The 20,805-nt window shown below is 33.1% G+C and overlaps 3 protein-coding genes across 3 annotated transcripts; 2 read left to right on the top strand and 1 right to left on the bottom strand.

Annotated features, from left to right (window-relative positions):
• Positions 1 to 4,309: 4,309 nt before the first annotated feature.
• On the top strand, positions 4,310 to 8,759 carry LOC108451456 (putative disease resistance RPP13-like protein 1). The gene has a single exon (XM_017749145.2). The coding sequence runs from the start codon at positions 4,444 to 4,446 to the stop codon at positions 7,504 to 7,506; it is 3,063 nt and encodes a 1,020-aa protein (XP_017604634.1). The 5' UTR covers positions 4,310 to 4,443; the 3' UTR covers positions 7,507 to 8,759.
• LOC108451455 (putative disease resistance protein At3g14460) lies at positions 7,573 to 8,601 on the top strand. Its single transcript, XM_017749143.1, has one exon. It carries the CDS (start codon positions 7,573 to 7,575, stop codon positions 8,599 to 8,601), a length of 1,029 nt encoding a protein of 342 aa, XP_017604632.1.
• A 1,482-nt stretch (positions 8,760 to 10,241) lies between the features above and the next one.
• LOC108450731 (aspartyl protease AED3-like) lies at positions 10,242 to 13,106 on the bottom strand. The gene is made up of 3 exons (XM_017748481.2): positions 12,505 to 13,106; positions 11,185 to 11,665; positions 10,242 to 10,799 (listed from the first exon to the last, which is right to left on the bottom strand). The coding sequence occupies exons 1-3, from the start codon at positions 12,961 to 12,963 to the stop codon at positions 10,444 to 10,446; spliced, it is 1,296 nt and encodes a 431-aa protein (XP_017603970.1). The 5' UTR covers positions 12,964 to 13,106; the 3' UTR covers positions 10,242 to 10,443.
• Positions 13,107 to 20,805: the final 7,699 nt, after the last annotated feature.

The following is a 20,805-nucleotide window of genomic DNA, read 5'->3' as shown; positions in this document are numbered from 1 at the left end:
GTTATTCCAACCCAAATTTTTATTAAAAAATTAAACTAACCATTGACCGCCATGTAGAAGAAAAAGTGAAAATTTCACTTGAAAATTTTTAAAAATATAACAAAACTAAAAAATCATTAGAAATCCAAAAAAAAAAAACCTAAATAAAAAGTCCAAAAACAAATTTATAAGAAATAAAAAAATCATAATCTATTTTTGAAAATTCTAAAAATTAAAAGTACAAGTATATAAAAATTTTAAAAAATTAAAAATTTCCATAAAGTTTAAACAAATGGTTTATTTGAAATTCTAAATTTTTTCAGAAACTTTTAAAATTTTATGTTATTTTTTACTAAAAAACTCGAAATTTCTTTAAAATATATAAAAGAAATTCTTAAAATTTTTAATGTTTTCAAAAATTCTAAAATTTTCTAAAATCAATAAATTCCAAACAAACAAAATTTTAAAATGTTATGAAATCTTTTTTTTTTTGCATACTTATAATTTTATAATTTTAAAAATAAATTATAGTTTTTTAGTTTTCATAATTTTCTAAAAAATTTGGACTTTTATATTTTATATTTTAATAATTTAAATCTTCATTTTTATTTTTTAAGTGATTTTTTTGACACATTATGGTTGGTGTAAAGGCCCAAATTTGCCAGGGCCGAAGACCAAATAAATAAAACCAAAATAAAAATAATTAACAATCTAAATTTTTACAAGCCCAAAATTACAAGGTCCAACGCCCAAAACACTTAAAAATGTTCAGAAAGCCAGAAATCCTAGGGTTTCTGGCGCCGCTGCTCTCATGCCACGTCAGTGCAGCTCGTTCCAAGACCAGACGTCCTTTCTGTTATCGTTTCACCAAAGTAGCAAAAGGTTCACTTCTCCCCTCCGTTGGCCGAGAGCCGGACCTACAAAATAAGACCAAAAGAGTACAGAAACAGAGCAGAGAAATAGTAGCAGAAACGAAAGCATAAACAGTAGCAAATATAAAATCAAATGTACTATTCGGCTATAAAAGCCACCACAATCCATGTAATTTGGACACAAGAATAATCAAAAGAAAAACAAATAATTTCAAAAGGTAGCGATTTTTCTATTTTATTTTCAAAGTAAATAAACAATAATAGGTAAATAATAAAAAACGAATCCGGTTCACTTAACGCCGTAGTCGGAGGGTTCTCCGGTTTAGAGGGTGGCTGAGTCTGTGGGCTCGCCAAAAATCTTGTCGGCGGCGAATGGGAACCAAAAGGTCCCTTCGTTTTCTTTTGTTTTTTTGAAATTTTGGTGGATTGTTGGATGTTTTACCCTCAGATCAAGATTAGAGAGAGTGAAAAGGCCAAAACGGCATTTTTTTCATGAACTCTAGCTAACGTATACGGCAACCGTTGTCGTTGACACTGTGGCTCGACAATTGGAGTTTGAGGAGGGTGAGAGAGCAAAGGGAGAGCTCTCAAATTTTTTTTTTTAAGAAATGGTGCAGAATGAAGTTTTTTTTTTTTTTAAAAATTAGCTTTTATAAGCCTTGTAAAATGACGTCGTTTAAGGGCTATTCCAATAGCCCAAAACGGCATCGTTTTAACATGACTCATATCCAACCCGATCCTTCCCCTAGAATCCGTGTGTTTTTGCTGGAGGGGAAATTTACGCGATCAATCCTTCCGCTTTTACAATGCGTTTCAATTTAGTCCTATCTTTTTTTCTATTTTTTAAAATTTTACCACAAACTTTTATTTTTGCTTCAATTTGGTCCTTGGACCATTTTAATGGGTAAGCACCTAAAACGGTGTCGTTTTAGGCCGACCCTTGGTCCGACTCAACCCATTCCAAAATCTGCATGTTTTCTTAGCGCATGGGTTATTTGCGCATTAGGCCCTTCCGCTTTTATGGCCGTTGCAATTTAGTCTTTTTTTTTCCTTTTAAGTTTGCCTGATAATTTTATTTTATTTCATTTAAATCCCTAAAAGAAACGACGCCGTTTAGGGGACAGGGAATAATTTCCCAATTGGTCCTCCCACCTTCACGCGCGTTTCATTTTGACCCTTCATTCTCCCTTTTCTTTTATTTATTCACAATTTACCCCTCCTATTTCATTTTAATGTCGATTTAACCCTTATTTATTTAGTTTGGACTCTTCCTAAATTATTAATTTTTATGAATTATTTTTTTACTTTTCATATTTTATTTTATTTATTTATTTTCTATTATTTATTTTTTGGTCATTCTTGTATTTATTAGCATTTTATTTATTTGTTTTAGCCTTTTTTTATATTATTATTGTTGTCTTTATTTTTTGATATTATTATTATTATTATCACTATTATCATTTTCATTATTATTATTATTCTATTATGCATATTATCGTCATGATTTTTATTATCATCGTATTTTTATGTTTTATTAGTTTATGTCGCATCACCATTCGTTAAACACGAGCTTTTCACGTTTTGCCATTTTTTCATATATACCATACTTTAATAAACTAAATACATATCGTTTTAAATATTATATTTGTTATTATTCAAAAAGGAAAATTTAAAAATAGGCAATGTTTTGTATTTGGAGATTCGAGAAGTCGTATCATAACTTATGGGGTTTCGATTTTCTTGTTGAATCTAAATCACCGAATATCCTCTTAAAATCAAAATACACAAGATTTAATTAAATAATAAAAAATGCGAACTTATTTTTTGATATTTTAAGGTGTTGTATTCTAACTTACAGGATATTATCTTTTGTTACCTCGAGATAAGATGACCTTTAACATACGTTTCGATTTATTCAAGCGATTTTTAAGTAAAAATAACATTAATAAAGAGGAATCATATTTTAAATTCCTTTCGAGTTTTCAAGTTTTAACACTAAGACATCAAGTAATCAACTAGGTACCAATTTTGGGCATCAAGAGGGTGATAATCCTTCCTCGTGCGTAACCGACTCCCGAACCCATTTTCTAAATTTTGTAGACCAAAAATCGTTGTTTTAGTAAATCGAATCTTTTATTAAAAAGATCAAATTACGAGGTAATCAGATCACACCTCACAAAAAAAGGGATTGGTGATGACTCTCATTTTCGTTTTTTTAAACAAAAAGTCGATTTCAAAAAGAGTTTCAACAGTTGGTTTAATTTTTTTAACGAAAAATCAAATTAAAGTAATGTGCTATACAAAATAAAAACACGAGTCAAATTGATCAAAATTGACCATTGCCAAAATGATAATTTAACTAAAATTCATTATTTTCATTTCACTTAAGAATATAATTAAATTAATTAAAATTTGAGACATAAGACTTTTATAGATTATTAATATAGTACTTTATGAATATTGTTGTTATAGATGAAAATGTGGTATAAAAGGTAACAATAAAACATAAAAATTGGTTTTACAATAAATTTAGTTGTTATAGTAAAATGTTATAATATAGGGTTAGTTGTACATTTCCACTTAACCTTTGAATAAAATTATGAGATTGTATTATTTATAATCGGTAATATCACACGTTTTCGGTTTAATCGTTTTGGTCAATTTAACTATTGATTTGGTTAATTTAAATATTAAAATAAATAAATTTTTTAAAATTTTAAAATAAATAAAATAGAGGAAAAATTTTAAAAATAAAAATAAAATAATAGAAATAGGAAAAACCAATTGGAAATGGATATAATAAATAGCCCTATCTCTCCCATAAAAAAAAAAAAAAAAAAGCACATAAAGCCATAAAGGAGAAGTCAAAATACATTAACAAACAGCTCAACTTTGTTAATATTTTACAACGCAAACAAACAAACAAAAAGTTTGCTAAAAAAAAACGGCTGGCCTCACCTGAACTCGACGCGGCCAGCAGCAGTTAGAGACGACGGTGGCGACTTCCGAGCTTCAAGGCAGCAGATACAACAGCAGCTGGAAAGGGGCAACACCATAGCACAGCCTCTTATTTTATGCCTACAATATGATGCTATTATTATTAGACTAAAAGGTTGTTGACATTACCATGCCCTTTTTAATTACATTATGATCAAGTGAGTAAAATTTTTTTATTTTAAAATTTAAAAAAAAAAATTAAATTTGTTAAAAAGAAAAAGATGGATAATACAATGTTTAAGCCTGGACCCCATCAAGTTGACTTGCGTATTGGGCGTTGGATAGGACATTGGTGTCACCAGAGAAAAATTGCTTAAAAGTAACAGAATTGGCTTGAAATTATTTGGTCATTCATTACTACACGAAACGATATTGAACCATCCTCATCCCTAAAGTCAACACAAAGTTTTGATTCTTTGACAATTTTTAGCCTTGTTTTCAATCAGTGGGGGTCCATCCAGCCATATTTGAATATATAGAAAACTCAAAAGAAAATGACAGAATTTCTGTCTTAAGTCCCTTCACACTTTTAATCCAACCCCTTATTGTTGAGTTATCAATCAATTCCCATCTCAGTGCTGCTCAAGGTTGAGCCATGTACTTCTCTGGAGAAATTGTCATTTCCTCTTTCTTTGAGGCCTTGTTTGCCAACTTAGTCTCTCCTGATACCCTCCACTTCGCCACTGAAAAACAGGTTCAAAAGGAACTTAACAAGCTGGAGACAGTACTGAGGACTGTCCATGCAGTGCTTGCTGATGCAGAGGAGAAGCAATTGAAGGACCAGCATGTGAAGATGTGGTTGTCCAAGCTCCAAGACTTGGCTTTCGACGTCGACGACATCTTGGACGAGTTTGCTACAGAAGCTCTTCGTAACAAGTTAAAGAAAGATAAACAAGCGCACCGAAGTAAGGTAAGGAAGATCATTCATAGCTTCACTGCAAGTTTTGGTCCGAATGCTTTCTTGTTTAGATATAAGATGATGAACAAGATTAAAGCCATTAGTTCTAGATTGGATGATTTGATCACTCGGAAAAATGAGTTGCAATTAAGAGAGCTTGATGTTGGTAGGCCTAAGAGAGTCATTGAAAGACCACCAACTAGTTCTTTGGTGAATGAAGCTCTTGTTTATGGTAGAGAATATGATAAAAATGTAGTGATTGATTTGCTTTTAATGGATGGTGATACCAACGTTCAAGTTTCTGTCGTCCCCATTGTTGGCATTGGAGGAATTGGTAAGACAACTCTTGCTCAACTAGTTTACAATGATAATAAGGTCCAAGATCTTTTCGACGTCAAAGCATGGGTGTGTGTTTCTGAAGATTTCAATATCATTAGGATAACAAAATCGATTTTGCAGTCGGTCACTTGTGATGCATCATGCAATGATGTAAATGATCTGAATTTGCTTCAAGTCAAATTGAAGGAGAAGCTGTCCAAAAAGAAATTTCTGCTTGTTTTGGATGATATTTGGAATATGAGTTACAATGATTGGACCATCCTTCGATCTCCTTTCGAAGTAGGGGATTCGAGAAGCAAGATTCTTGTGACAACGCGAAACCAGAACGTCACATCAGTTATGAAAACGGTTCCGGATTACTCATTGAAAGAACTGTCAAATGATGATTGTTTGTTCATTTTAGCTCAACATTCCATAGGAGCCAAAGATTTCAGTGGTCATTTGGACTTGAAAGAACTTGGAGAACAGATTGTGAAGAAGTGTAAAGGCTTGCCCTTAGCAGCTAAAACAATCGGAGGCCTGCTTCGAACTAGTGTTGATCCAGATGCATGGAAAGTTGTACTGGAGAATGAGATATGGAATTCATCAGAAGAGCAAAGTGGTATAATTCCAGCTCTAAGGCTGAGCTACTATCACCTTCCACAACATCTAAAACAATGTTTTTCGTATTGCTCAATTATCCCTAAAGACTATGAGTTCGGAGAGGAGGAAGTAGTGCTGTTATGGATGGCAGAAGTAATGTTGCAACAAGTAAACACTAAAAGGCTGCAAATCGAAAAACTAGGTAGCATGTACTTTCAAGATCTTGTGTCAAGGTCTTTCTTTCAAAGATCTAGCAGGAATAAATCTCAGTTTATGATGCATGACCTCATCAATGATCTAGCTCGATCTGTTGCAGGAGACATATGCTTTAGACTAGAGGGTGATGAGAAAATTTCGAGCTGTGCTCGATACTCATCCTTCATCGGAAGTAGGTATAATGGATTCAAAAGGTTCCATACATTCGGTGATGCAGAGCATTTACGAACATTTATGTCATTTATGTTGCCAAATGATGGAGACTGCTACCTATCTAACAGTGTTCTTATCGATTTGTTGCCGAGATTGAGATGCTTAAGAGTGCTCTCTCTCGAAGGGTACTACATCACCAAGCTACCAGATTCAATTGGTGATCTGACACATATCCGCTACCTTAACTTCTCTTACACTAAAATCAAAAGCCTCCCCGAATCTATATGTACACTCTTCAACTTACAAACATTGTTGTTGAGAGGCTGCGATCGCCTTAAACACTTACGGTCTGATTTGAGACTTTTAGCCAATCTACAGCGTCTTGATATTACTGATGCTAATTCAATTGAAGGGATGCCGTTTGGAATCGGTGAATTGATTGATCTCCAGTCAGTGTCCAACTTTGTTATAGGCCAAGGAGTTGGATATCAGATAAGGGAGCTGAAGAATTTATCTGATCTCAAAGGTCAACTTTCTATCTCAGGATTGGAACATCTTGTCAATGCTCAAGATGCAACGGAGGCTATGTTGTTCAGTAAGTTCAGTCTTGATGATCTAGAATTGAAATGGACTGCGGACGTGAAAGGTGATTTACAAAACGCAGGAGTCGAAAAAGAAGTGTTGAGCTTACTTCAATCGCATAAGAAACTTAAGAAACTCTCCATCAAGTGTTATGGTGGTCAGACATTCCCGAATTGGATCGGAGATTGTTCATTAAAAAATTTAATGTTCTTAGAGTTTGAACATTGCCACAAGTGTATTTCATTACCTGCACTTGGACAACTGCCGTTTTTGAAGGCCCTTTATGTCAAAGGAATGGATTATGTCAATAAGATAGGTGTTGAGTTCTATGGAGGAAATTGCTCAAATGCATTTCCAGCATTAGAGATTCTTCGTTTTGAAGAAATGCCACAGTTGAAGGAGTGGAATACATACCAAGCCGATGAGAAAACCGGAAACTTCAATTGCCTCCGTGATCTCTCTGTCAAGAAATGCCCCAAACTGTTGGGAAGCTTACCAAGCTATCTTCCTTGCTTAGAAAAGCTTGTGATCCATGACTGTCAACTATTGGAAGTTTCAGTTCCACAGCATTCCAGGCTGTATGAAATAGAAATTGTTGGCTGCAAAAGAGTGAGACATGATGGCTCTTTTGACCTTTGCTCAATCAAGAAGGCCACTCTCTCAAATATCACATGGTTTTCTTGTTTAAAAGGGTTGATGTTAGGCTTATCACAAACAGAGTTTATTCGGGTCGGTGGTTGTAGAGAGCTTCCTTCCTTGTGCCACAATGGAGCAGGATGGTTAGCACGATCAAGTTTCCTCCGGAATTTCGAAATCTTGAACTGTTCTCAACTTGTTTCAATGGGGATATCCATAGGAGAGCAAAAAGAAGAGGTGCAACAAATGTAAACACTTTGCAGTCTTGAACATCTAAGAATCAAGCATTGTGAAAAATTAGAGAAGTTATCTGCAACCATGTACAATCTTACATCCCTTAGGGAGCTAGAGATTGTAAAATGCCCGAAACTGTTGTCATTTTCACACGATAACTTGCCTCTTACGCTAAAAGGGTTGGTGGTAAAAAATTGTGATAATTTGAAGTGTTTATTAGATGAAGATGGAATGAACATCAGCAGAAGATCTTTACTTAGCCATCTGATAATTGAACGATGCCACTCTCTAGCATCTTTATCATCAGCAGGTGATTTACCTGTTAAGCTTCAACATCTGAAGATATGGAGTTGTCCAAAATTGGCCTATTTATCATCAAGTGGCTACTTACCTGTGGGGCTTAAACACCTGTGGATAGACACTTGCCAAATGCTGGAATCCGTTGCAGATTCAGTTCACTACAACACTTGCCTTGAGTCCATTTTTATTGCCAGGTGTGAAAAAATTCAGTATCTGCCAGATGGATTGGACAAGCTCAGCCATCTGCAGCAACTGCATATCGAATGCTTTCGGAATCTGGTTTCGGTTTCCAGGTTGCCCTCAACCGGCCTACGTGTGCTGCATCTAAGCTGGTGCCGTAAACTCCAAGCTCTACCAAATGGCCTGCATTGCCTTACATATCTTCAGGAACTGGAGATATCAAACTGTCCATGTTTATTAACCTTTCCCGAAGAAGGTTTCCCTACAAACTTGACTTCGCTTGCAATCTCAAAACCTGAAATTCTTGAAGGACTGATCCATTGGGGATTCCATAAGCTCACTTCTCTTAAAAGACTTGCAATCTATGGAGGATATTCAGATGGGGTAATGTTTCCACATGAAGGGAACGGCATGATGTTGCCTTGTTCTGTACGCAAACTCGCCTTCAGCGATTTCCCAAATGTCGAAACCCTGTCTTCCAAGGGCTTTCAAAACCTTCCCTTCCTTGAATGTTTGTCCATTGTTAAACTTCCAAAGCTGAAATGTTTGCCCGGAAGAGACATGCTTATGTCTTTGTTGGAATTATATATCCATGACTGTCCATTGTTAAAAGAAAGTTGCAGAAGGGATTAAGGGAAAGACTAGTCTAACATTGCTCGCATCCCTTTTGTTCAGATTGATAATAGAATCATCTATGATTCAGAGGAAGAAGAAGAAAGTGATTCAGAGGAGTAAAAGTGATACAAGTCCAAGGTATATTAATATTACTCCAATTCTTCATTTTTCATAAATTCTTCAACACATTCGAAAGACAGTTACGAAGTATGAATTTTTAAATAAATTTTAACCTTGTATATATTCATATATGATATTCATCGGAGTTTCATAGATTAGTGTAACTAATATCTGAAAAAAATTATTTATTTTCACTTCCTCTTTTGCATGCAGTTTGGGATTTGGGAAATGTATGATCCTATATAATACCCTTCAGCAGCAGCAACAATTCTAAACAGTGTCAGCAGCAGTGACACCCCTGATATCCCAATTTTTCTTTTCCTCTACATTATTTTATGTCCCATACATTTTTGTTTAAATCTTTTATTTATTTGTATTTAAGTTCAGTTAAAATCAAAAAAATCTAACAATATAAAATACTTTAATATAAATATTAAAATATATTAAATTAATAAGTTATATTTAAAAAATTATAAAAATAATATCGAGCTTGAATTAATTATTTATAAATATAGTTGAATTTAAAAATTTTAAAGCTTATATTTTAAATAGAATTAAATTATATTTAAACAACTATGTACAACATTGATATTATACATGAGTTTGATCTAACCTATGGACATTTTCAATCGAGCCAGCCCATAGCTCAATTTTCTGAAAATTTTACCTAAATCTATTCCAACCAGGCTTGAATCTTAAAATGTCCATTTCACTACTTAATAAAATATTGAGAGCATATTTATATATTTATACAATCAAATTCAAATAATATTATTAATTTTAATATTAAAAATTTAATTCAAAGTTGGTAGGAGTGAAGTTAGAATTGTTAATAAGAGGGTCGGGTATTTTTATAAAATATACATGTTTAAAGTACAAATCGAGCCTATTTTAACAATATATTTTAAATTCGAGATAATCTTTATTATCAAAATTTAGAAAAAAATTAAATGCTCAATTTATATTATTTAAGCTTTTTACTTAATAATATTTAAATACATTTATATTTAGGTATTGCAATTATTAAACTTTATTTTTATCAGATTAATATTTAGATACTAATTTGTATTCATTTTTCAAATTAAACTAAAATTATAAATTCTATTAAAGGAATCAAATTTTAAAAAAATATAGGGGATCAAACACAAATTTATCTCTTTTTTAAAAATACTAATTATAATATCAAAATAAAAATTTTAAAACTTGAGGACTTAATAATTATTTTTAGAAATTTAGAGAAATGTCAACCCCCTTAAATTCACCTCTACAGGTTGAGCTGAATAAACTTGAACTACGTAATTCAGTTCTTGGATAAATATGCCATAGCCGATGGTTTTGAAATTTTCTTTTTAAAAGCAAAATCTTGATTTACATTTTTTTTATATGTACAAGTGTCATCATCTGTTTTATTGTTTGAGTTTAATATTGTTCAGGCTGGGAGTGGTATTTTGGTAAAACCCTCCCTATAATGTTAATTCCAAGATTAAAACTTAATTTAAATATCTCAAAAAGAAGTTCACCCTCACTTCTTCCAACCATTTATTAATAAAATAGACTTAGATTTTAGTAATATATATGTTGTACAAAAATTCAACACAACTATACCAAATATCAAATTTTAGTGTTGCAAATTATTAAAAACATTTAAGTTTACATAAATATAAAATACTTTAAATACGATGGTCACACAATAAAATACACGAACACAGGGATAAATAAATTAGGGAACAAAGCTACAATTTAGGTGCAGAGCTCACGGGCAACACCCAACCTAGAATTTGGCACATCGAAAAGGATCCTATGGTTCTGTTGCTGCATATTGGCTATCACATTCAGCACAGAATTCACATTATCCGGTGCCGATGCCATCGCCAAACATGTGATGCTGCCTGCAGTGCTGTGGATTAACAGATTGTCTTGTGGCAATGTCACGTTCATGTTGGTGAACAAGAATGTTATCGTCGGAGCCACAATCGGGACTGTGTAACATGTGTCGAAACCGCCAAGAGATGTTACGTTGGCCACCTTAACTCGTCTTCGAAACTCGTCTCTGACGGCTACATAGGCTGGTTCAACTAGCCGGGTGAAAACAGTACCTGAAATTTTAGATGCCAAAATTATTGTGATATTTTAAATTACGCTTTTTTTTAATTAAATTTCATGAAGCATTTAATGAAAATATTTAAAAAAAAATCAAAAGTAAGTACACTATATTCAACAGTTGCAATTGGAATACAATAATGCAACATGTTGTCATTATTATGTTCTCAACTTTAAAGACAACTGATAAGATTGGAATTATGCCTAACACAAAAAATAGCTTTAAAAAATTCAACATTTAAAGTTTGAATTTAATTTAATAAACATATATTTTAATTATATAATATATTATATTATTTTATAATTTTGCATCACATAAAAATTAAATAATTTTTTTTTTAAAAAAGCAAATATTTTGATAGAATAAAAGGCAAAAATTACCAGAATCAATAATGGTGCCACCACCGGTGGTAGGATTGAAAGCAATGGCAGATGGTGGGATATCAACAACTTTGTTTCCAACTCTAATTCCAATCAAATTCACAAAGTAAAGCGATGGTCTCCTGGGGTTCTTCAGTAATGGGGTGTATTTGATCCTCACTGGCTGCCCAACTGGCCCAAGTCTCAATGACCCAGAAAAGTTGGCGGACCTAAAATTAGGCAAACAGTATGAAAATGTGGATTGGTACAGGTCTTGGGTCTGAGATAGAAGGGACAATGGACCTCGGCCGAGCCCCAATAGACCTTGTGGTGGCACCGAGTTGCCGGTTGTCTTTTGCAGGCAACCGAAAGTGTAGCTCGAGACAGAGTCGTTGGCTAAGGTGAATGTGTCCTGTGAGAGGTTTGCTGCAATGGTTGAACCCCCGTAGGTCATGTTGAATATGCAAGTGTTGCCACTGCCATCGCAGCTGGGATTTTGTACCTGACTCCATCACGTCATGCAAGTGCTTTTAAGATATTAGATTCATAAGGTACATGGAAAGTTGTTAGATTGGCAATGGATCAAAGTGGTGCAGATGTTGGGATTGTCTTGTCCATATTCTGTTTCACTTTGGTACCACATTCGTGCAGGTGGATGTAATTAGTGAAGAGAGAAAGTGAAAGTGGAGCAATCATTTATTAAAGCTAAGGATAAAAATCAGATTGGATCCTAAATCAGTGGTGAATCCATGTTGGATGGGTATAATAAGTCAAATAAACATTAAATCAGTCAAAAGCTAATTCAACAGCTAAACATATTTAAAAAATCAATATTAAATATTTACATTTAATAAGTATTAAACCAATAAATTATTTCCGATTGAGAATTGAAAGTAATTTAATTTTTGTATTTTAATTTAACTAAATTTAATTCATATATTTTTGAATTATTTAATTTTAATATATTTATTTTTTAATTTTTAAAATTTTAATCTACATCTAAAAGGTCCTAGTAAAATCTAATTATCTAAATTCTACATTTAATATACATAAAGTTATAAATTTAATCAATATTTCTAATTAAATTATTTTTAATCTTTATATTTTTCTAATTTAAATGTATTAATTAATTTTGGTGAGTAATATAAAATAACAAGCATCACATAAAATAAGCCCCATCAAATTTACAAAAATAACTAAAAACTACTCCTGCACCCTTTGGCTGCCGAAACTTTACAAAAATAACTTCCACATTTGGAGCAAATCTGTGTAAAATCTTAAGATGGATGGGGTTTTGGCATTCATAGGAAGTTGCGGAGAAATGAAAGGTTGGGAGGTTACCTGCTTGCATTGAGGAGCTTGGCAGCCGAGGGACTGGAAAGTGGTGGATTTAGCATTGTCAAAGACAGTAGAAGAGCAGCCAAGGCAGCCAGTGCAAGGTATCCAAGCGGCATCATTGCTAGTATCCATGGCCATAAGCAAGGTTTGAGGTGGGGTTCCAATGCTGGCCCTCACGATATAAGTGGGACTTTGCACAATCTGCCTGCCAGAAGCTATCGGCACCACAGATTTCTTAGCCACCAGGCTCGACAAATATTGGAGCCTGGCCTGGTCCTTGGCTTGTGTTTGGAGCACATCTTCTTCCCATGACAGTGGCTTTGAGGGCCTGAAGGGTGAGCAGGGACTGTAAATATGGAACACTTGGAGGTTTGAACCTTGATCTTGGGTCTCACATTTGGGGTTCAATCCTTGGGCTACTGAAAACAAGAAGAAAACCAGAGAAAATATGTGGGTTTTCATAGTTTTCTCGGAATGTGTAAATTTGTTTGATGGTTTAGAATGATAGAATAGAAGTGGGAAACCTGCCTTTTAATTGGATTGGAGTGTATGTATATACATTGTATGTATAATTATATAGGAGTGGGGAAACCTTCCAAGTGGAGTGGAGTGACATATATACTGACATATAGTTTAGTGGGTTGTTTTTGGAGGCCAGGACCTCTCATCCTTGTCCAATTCTACCTAAAAATAATATCTATTTGAATCATTTTCATGTATATTATTCGCCTTATATTTATATTAATTTTTAATATTAAAATAATATTTTAAATATTATATATTTATACAAAGCTAAATACTTTATTAATTTATGTTACTAAAATTATGTGGTCTACAAGTAATATTTTCTCCACTTTCATCATATTTTCAACGCATTATGTCACAATGAGAGAGAAAGAGGGATTTGAGCATGTTCTAGGGGTCAAGCTTTATTTGAAAATCTATAGGAAAAAAAAAATGAGTTTTTCATTTTTCTCGTGTGTGTGTGCGCTCATGAACTTCTGCTTGCCAATTTAATAGAAAAACTAGGAGATTTTATTGCCACTTTACAAGCAGCAAAAAGTGGCTTTTGTGATATGATAACCCTTTTCTTTAATGTTTATAAATCAACATTTGGAGAATGATTTGGTAACATCTTTTTTTTTCCTTTTAACTTAAATTTAATGATTTGGTTCTCCTGTAATATTATAATTTAAATCTTGATCTTTACTATTATTGTTTTAATTAGTTACTAATATTTCAACTATTTTATATGTATTGCAGATAAAATACTTACAAGAAGATTGCGAGATCTAAGTATTATTCAAAATTCTCCAAATTCGGAAGGAACAAATAGTAAACAACAGACTGCTATTGGATCTTCGAATGTTTCGAATACAACTGACGAACCTGCAGAAATTTAAAATAATGTTAACTTTAATTTACATACATGTTGACTTTTATTATTGATTTTTGTTTCAAATTCTTATATTATAATATAGCATTTTTTTAGCTGAAAGTGGTGGGAAGCGCAAAACTCGAGGACGTACGCTATTAAAAGATTTATACGAGTTAAATTCTATCAAGCGTGTCTGTAACAGCCCATTTTTAGTCAAATCGAAACTGTGGTTTCGGGACCACAAATCTGAATTCAAAATAATTATTTTATTATTATTTTAATGTTTACAGCATGATTGAATGATTGTGTGAAAGTTTCGTTTAAAAATTTTATCGTTTGGTTAGTCAATTTGATAAAAAGGACTAAATCGCGTAAAGTGCAAAAGTGATGTTCTAATAGTTAAAGATACTAAATGGCTATGGAATTATGTAGTTGAGGGATTTATGTGGCTATTTTACCATTTTTTAATTAAATGGACAAATATGGACATTAGATTAAGTGTTTTTAATATTAATAGCGAAGGTTAAATAAGTAATTTAGTAATAGAAATTAAAAATAAGTAAAACCAAAGTCCAAATTTTGTTCATCTTTCTTTCTAATTGCTGAAATTGAAGAGGGGAGAAAACATTTTAGGGTTTGAAGCATTCAGTCACTTTGGTGTTCAATTGTAAGACCATTTTTGTCCCGTTTTTAATGATTCTATGTTTTTTGAGATTATTGCAACTAGGTCTAGCTAGCCCAAGGACTAATGTGCAAAATTGTTAAAGATTTTGAATGTTTCCATTGATGAATAAGCATGTATTTTGAATTTTCTTGATAGATTATGAATGCTTGTTGATAGATATATAAGTTTTGTTAGGTGATTTTTAATGAAAATGCAAATTAGGGGCTAAATTGTGAAATGTGTAAATTTAGTGGTTAAAATATGAAATAAATAAAAATTTTGGGCTTCTATAAGATGATAAATATTCAGCTAGGCTTGGGTTGTGATGAAATTGAATGAATTTTGTTTTACGAGCTTAAGGACTAAATTGTAAAAATTTTAAAATATTAGGGGAAAAAGTGAAAATGTGCTTTAATGAGTGTTTTGATTTAAATTGAATAGAGAGATAATTAAATAAGCTAAATTTGATATTATATAGATCAAGAAAAGTGAAATACGGATTTAGATCGGGGAAAGAATAAGGTCTCGGATTAGTTGACTCGTGTCGTCGTTTTTACATCCGAGGTAAGTTTGTATGTGATAAATTTCATTATAAATATATTTTAAATGCTTTGATATTGCATAAACTGTAATTACAAGACTATGGATATGTTCGACAATGATTCGACGACGATTTGGTATTCGAAATCTCGGTTGAACCTTAGGAATAGATTTGGATACTAGTGACATGTCATTAGGGGATTAATATGATTATGTGATCCAGGTGCAGGTCCTATACGTCCTACCGTTGGCTGAGTATACCGGCATGTGTTGCGAATACTTAACAATTTGTGTGAGTAGCACCGTGTAGCTATGTCTTGACCCACAGCTTATATGAGCAGGCTCGTTGATAGCTCTAGTGTAAGTAGTTTATGTGATATGAGATTGAGATAGCTTCAGCTATATATGTGGCACTTCGGGTGTGAGTTTCCCATGTATCCGATAGTATTCCGAATGGTTCAATGGGTAAATGAAAGATATGGATGTGTATAAGATTGATACGAAATGGTACAGGTATTACATGAACCGTATAAGCTTAAATCGAAGAAGTTGTGAAGTTCATATATACAATTATGATTGAAAATGTGAAAGGTTTGTTAGTTAAATGAATTACATATTGATATGTTCAAATTGATGATTTGTATATTCATGTTAAGATTGAGTTTATTTCATACGAGCTTACTAAGCTATGTAGCTTACTTTGTTTATTTTTCCATAGTTTTTAGTGACTTCAAAGCTAGCTCGGATTCGAGGATCGCCGGAGACTTCGTCACATAATCCTACTACCACTTTGGTACTTTTGAGCTTATGTTTTAGTCATATGGCATGTATAGGATTATGGTCATTTGGGTTATGAATTGATAATGATTTTGGCCATTTGAATTGGCTTGTGAATGTTCTAAGTTTGGTTTATATTTATAGCCATTAGTGATGGCTTATTTTGGGTTATTTTGGGTGATTAAATCATGTATATATATATGTTTGTGTAAATAGCTTGTGTGATGTTTTGAATGTAGGATATGTGATGCTTGTGATAAATTAGTATTATGGATAGCAAATGGTTGAAATATGAATATTGATATGCTAATGAATCTAGGCAGTAATGCACATCTGAGTTTGGTATAATTTTAGATGGCATATTGTGTACTGATATGTTTTGTATTGGTTGATGTTGGAAATGGTATAAATGACGTTTGTTTGAGAGTAGTTGAATGCCTATATGTGCCATGTTTTGTGCCAATTTGGTTTGTTGTAGGTTTATGCAAGTTGGGTGGCGAAATGGCTTGGTAAATAGCCTATTTTTGTCCACAAGGGTAGAGACACGGGCGTGTGTCTCAGTCGTGTGTGACACACGGTTATGTTACACGGCCGTGTGTCCCCTAGTGTTGAAATTAAAATTAAGTCAGTATGCTCCACACGGCCTTACAGATGGGCGTGTGACTTGGCCGTGTGGTATAAGTCAGTACACCCTACAGGTTTAGCACGGACTAGCACACGAGCGTGTGTGTTGGCCGTGTCACCCAAGTCAGAGAGTTACACGGGGTCAGACACGGGTTGGGACACGGCCATGTGCTCCCATTTCGAATGTCCACACAGCCTGCGACATAGGCGTGTCTTTGGCTGTGTGAGAGACACGGCCAGCCACATGGGCGTGTGTCCCCTGTTTTTGAGAAAATTTCTTAAGTGTTCAAAAAGTTTCCAAAGTTATCGGTTTAGTCCCAAACCACTCCCAATGCATGTTTAGGGCCTTGTAGGCTCGTATTAGGGATAAATTGATTGTTGTGAATGAAATGTATATAATTTGATTAATTGTATGTGAAATGTATATTTAAAATGTGTTATAAGTTCGGTAATGCTCCGTAGCCCTATTTCGACGTTGAATACGGGTGAGGGTGTTACAGTGTCAAAGTAGCTAGAAACAATCACGGTCAGCCTATTGGATCAGAAGCTCGACTTTTAGCAAGATACTTGGGCATTATATCACGAAATGCCAATCTGTTGCCTATCAACTACAAGTCATGGCATCATATTCTTGATAATAACAAGGATCAAGCTCTCGATAATATTAAGGTAATAGCGTGAATGTAATTTATATTAATTTGGTTTAAGTTTCATTTATATTAACTTTCTAAATTTGTGTTATTTACAGGAAAGATTTGCTTTAGAGGTCTTAGATAATTATGTGAAGAAGGAATTAGGAAAAAAATGGAGAGACCATAAAAGTCCTTTAAAAAAGGAATATTTTAAGAAAAATATAAGCCTCGAAGAGAAATTACGAAATGTCTCGCCGGGAATGTTGAGGTACTAATGGGAAAATGCAATTAGGTTTTGAAATTCAAAGAAAGGAAAGGTATTACGTACTTCTAAACTCTTATAATTATTTTGGTTTATAGTATTTACTATATACGTAATAATAATTTCATAATGTAGGATCATGAGTGAGTTGGAACTACAAGTAGGCAAAAACAAAAATTCACGCACATAGCTAGGTCAAAAAGTTTTGCTTGTGCAGCTGATAACGAGGTATTTTGAATTTATTAATTGTGTCAAATATTAATTACTTTCTACTAAATAATATTTTTCCTACTATATTGTAAGAACTGTCGTCTGGTCAAAAAGTTGGAAGCCTTCAAGTTTTTGATATTACACATAAAAAGAAAGATGGATCTCCTATGAATATTAAGGCTGCAAAAATTATGGTATATTTACTTAATAAAATTTAAATTATTTTAAATATTTATCATGTTTAATTATAATGGTTTAATTCGTCATTTGTAATGCAAATAATGTTAAGTTATGTTGCATTTGTTTTGATTATATATTTCGTTTCTAACTTTTTGATTGATTTATTAGAAGAAACTAAAGGATAAAAGGGCAGAGTATGACGCGATCGCTTCGAGTGATAGTTCTGTAAATCTTGACTATATTGATAACCGAATTATTACTGAAGTTTTGGGTCCTGAAAGGTATGGTTGGGTTCAATTTCAAGGATCTTTTGTTAGCCCAACCCAATATTTTGGATCCAACTCGCAACAATACATGCTTTCGGGGAATCAGGCTCAAGCTGAAGTTCAGAGGTTAAGAGACTAGATGGCTCAGATGCAAGCGAACACAATTAAGTAAATTGCTCAACTTAAAGAAGAGGCAGCATCGAGAGAAGTAGAGGCTCAAAGAAAATATGAAGAACTCCAGCTACAACTTAAAGCAGAGGCAGCAGCAAGGGAAGTAGAGGCAAGCAGAAAATATGATGAACTTCAGCGACAGCTTCAAAATATGATGAAGATGTTTCAGCATTCGCAGAATTAGCCATCTTAGATGTTTGTTTTCTTATTGTAAGAATATTTTAACATTATAACTTTTGAATATACTAAATTTTGTTATTTCATTTATTGATTTAGATCATATACATATTTCTTTCATTGGATTTGAAGTATCATTCAGATTTGCAGTTTTTGGTTGGACTTGATGTTAGAGGAAATTATGTTGACAATTCGGGTTCTATATGAATGAAAATGGATTGTTAAAAATCTGCTAAAGTTAGTGGCATTTTTTCCACAAACACCGTTAAAGGTTGTGTTCTTTAGCGGCGTTTATGGTAAAAGCGTTGCTGAAGGTCATGTTCTATAGCGGCGTTTGTGGGAAAAGTGCCGTTGAAGGTCATGTTCTATAGCGGCGTTTGTGGGAAAAGTGCCGCTAAAGGTCATGTTCCATGCCGCATTTTTGTGAGAAATGCTGGTAAAGGTCATGTTCTATAGTGGCGTTTTTCCACGTAAATGCATAAATGCCATAAATTTTAACAACGTTATCTATAGCGGCATTTTTTACGACGCTTATCAAAACGCCACAAATAGTTTCTAAGATGCTTCAATAGTTGCAAATGAATAATAAGAAATGCTGCTAAAAACCTGTTTTGCTGTAGTGAAGTAAGAATTATACACTATTGTGAATATTTTCTAAGGTGTTTCAATAATTGCAAATGATTAATAAAAAATTATGCCACTTTGTCATTAATTAAAAGTTGTCCTTAATTATAGTGATGAGTTATGTCTCTTAAATTTAAGAATTTTGTTTTTTGATTATTAACAAATAGTCATAATTATTCAAGTAGATATCTATTGAATAATTATGTTTATTTCTAAATATATGACTATCCATTTGGATAGTTATGTCCTTATTAAGAAACATGATACCTTTTATAAATAGGAGTGAAATTTCATTTGAATAACACACCAAAAAACATAGAAACAAAGTTTATTTTTATTCTCCCACCATATTTTATATTTCTAGATTATTCTATATTCTTTATAGAAATTGATATCCTTGCTATGCCTTTGCTTCGATGCTCAATGGATTTATTTAAAATCGATTGCAAAATGTAGACAGTCATTGGGCTTCATTATATCCTCGAGGTTCATTTGCCAATAACTCTTTTGCACACCATAATATAGGTGGGAGCTAATAAAACCTTAAAGAAAGTGGTATTAATATACACGTTGAAGCCATTGTTAATTTCTAATAAGTTTATTTTTATCCCTACACACCAACGTTGTGAAGGTAAACAATATTGATGTTACTTGGTTGCTTTCTACTATTTATGTCGGTCCCTATTTTCAGGAGTGTTTTCCCTTCTAAGAAAATCTTAAATTGATTCATGATGTTCATTATTTGTCTTGGTTATTGGTTGTTTATTTTAATGATGTGCTTTCTTTCATTGATAAAAGAAGAATAATGCTCACTTAAATGTTTTTTAGAATTGCTTGGATTCTTGGCTTTTATCTGATATTCCTTTTACTAGCCCTCATTTCACTTTGTCCAACTTACATTCGAGTTCAACACTTATACAAAAATGATTTAATCTTGCCCTCACAAATTCATCTTTGCAAACGCTCTTCCTTGAGGCTTCGATTTCTTGCCTCACCCATACCCATTCGAACCACTACCTTGTGCTATTCTCTTTTAAAACTCATAGCCATTGCTTTTTGGTCCCAAGCCCTTCCGTTTTGAAACAATATGGTTTCATTACCAAGGTTTTTTTCCTTCTCTTATCGTCATCTTGGAGTGAAGGTCATCTTAACCTTTTTGCTTCTATAGGAACACTCAGCTAGATATTTCTATATAGAACAAGGATATTTTTGGCAATATTCATGATAAAAAGAAAATACTTTTGGCACGACTTGTGAGCTGTTAAAAAGCCCTTTCTCAGCACCCCTCGAATTTTCTTTCATCCCTTGAAAAAGAAAACCTTTTGATCAATTAGAACTCCATTTTGGATTTCAAACAAGATATGTGGGCTCTTAAATCTCGTTCAAATTGGATTTTAAATGGTGAAAGAAATACAATTTCTTTTCATATTCCACCTTAGGGTAAAAGGAGAATTGATGATCGCTTTTATGGTAGTTTTTACAAAAAACATTGCTAGAGCTAAACTTCAAAGGCAGTGGTCTAGTAGTAAAAGCAACGTCGGAGGAAGATGCTTGAACCAGCCTCAGACGAGTCTCCTCAAAAATAAGTTCTTTAAGAGCAATGTCTGTAACACCCTAAAATTTTAAGAATTTAATTGTGAGAATCTGAAGTAATTAGATTTCTATATCTCTGGTTCTGTGCTATGCTTTTGTGTTTAAGGTCTGGAGTTTGAGTTGCATTGTTAAAAAGTTTTGTGATTGTTTTTAAAACAACCTTCATCCATGCGTTTTGTAGTTAAGCTCAATTGTAGGTAAATTAG

This window comes from Gossypium arboreum, chromosome 5 (assembly GCF_025698485.1).
Source record: "Gossypium arboreum isolate Shixiya-1 chromosome 5, ASM2569848v2, whole genome shotgun sequence".
Lineage (NCBI taxonomy): Eukaryota > Viridiplantae > Streptophyta > Magnoliopsida > Malvales > Malvaceae > Gossypium > Gossypium arboreum.
This window is presented reverse-complemented; position numbering and strand designations above follow the sequence as displayed.

Coding starts and splice junctions, on each gene's coding strand:
- LOC108451455 (XM_017749143.1), top strand. CDS start 7,573: ATGTACAATCTTACATCCCTTAGGGAGCTAGAGATTGTAAAATGCCCG.
- LOC108451456 (XM_017749145.2), top strand. CDS start 4,444: ATGTACTTCTCTGGAGAAATTGTCATTTCCTCTTTCTTTGAGGCCTTG.
- LOC108450731 (XM_017748481.2), bottom strand. CDS start 12,963: ATGAAAACCCACATATTTTCTCTGGTTTTCTTCTTGTTTTCAGTAGCC. Junction 11,666..12,504: donor AAGCTCCTCAATGCAAGCAG/GTAACCTCCCAA, acceptor TGATGGAGTCAG/GTACAAAATCCCAGCTGCGA. Junction 10,800..11,184: donor TGGCACCATTATTGATTCTG/GTAATTTTTGCC, acceptor CTAAAATTTCAG/GTACTGTTTTCACCCGGCTA.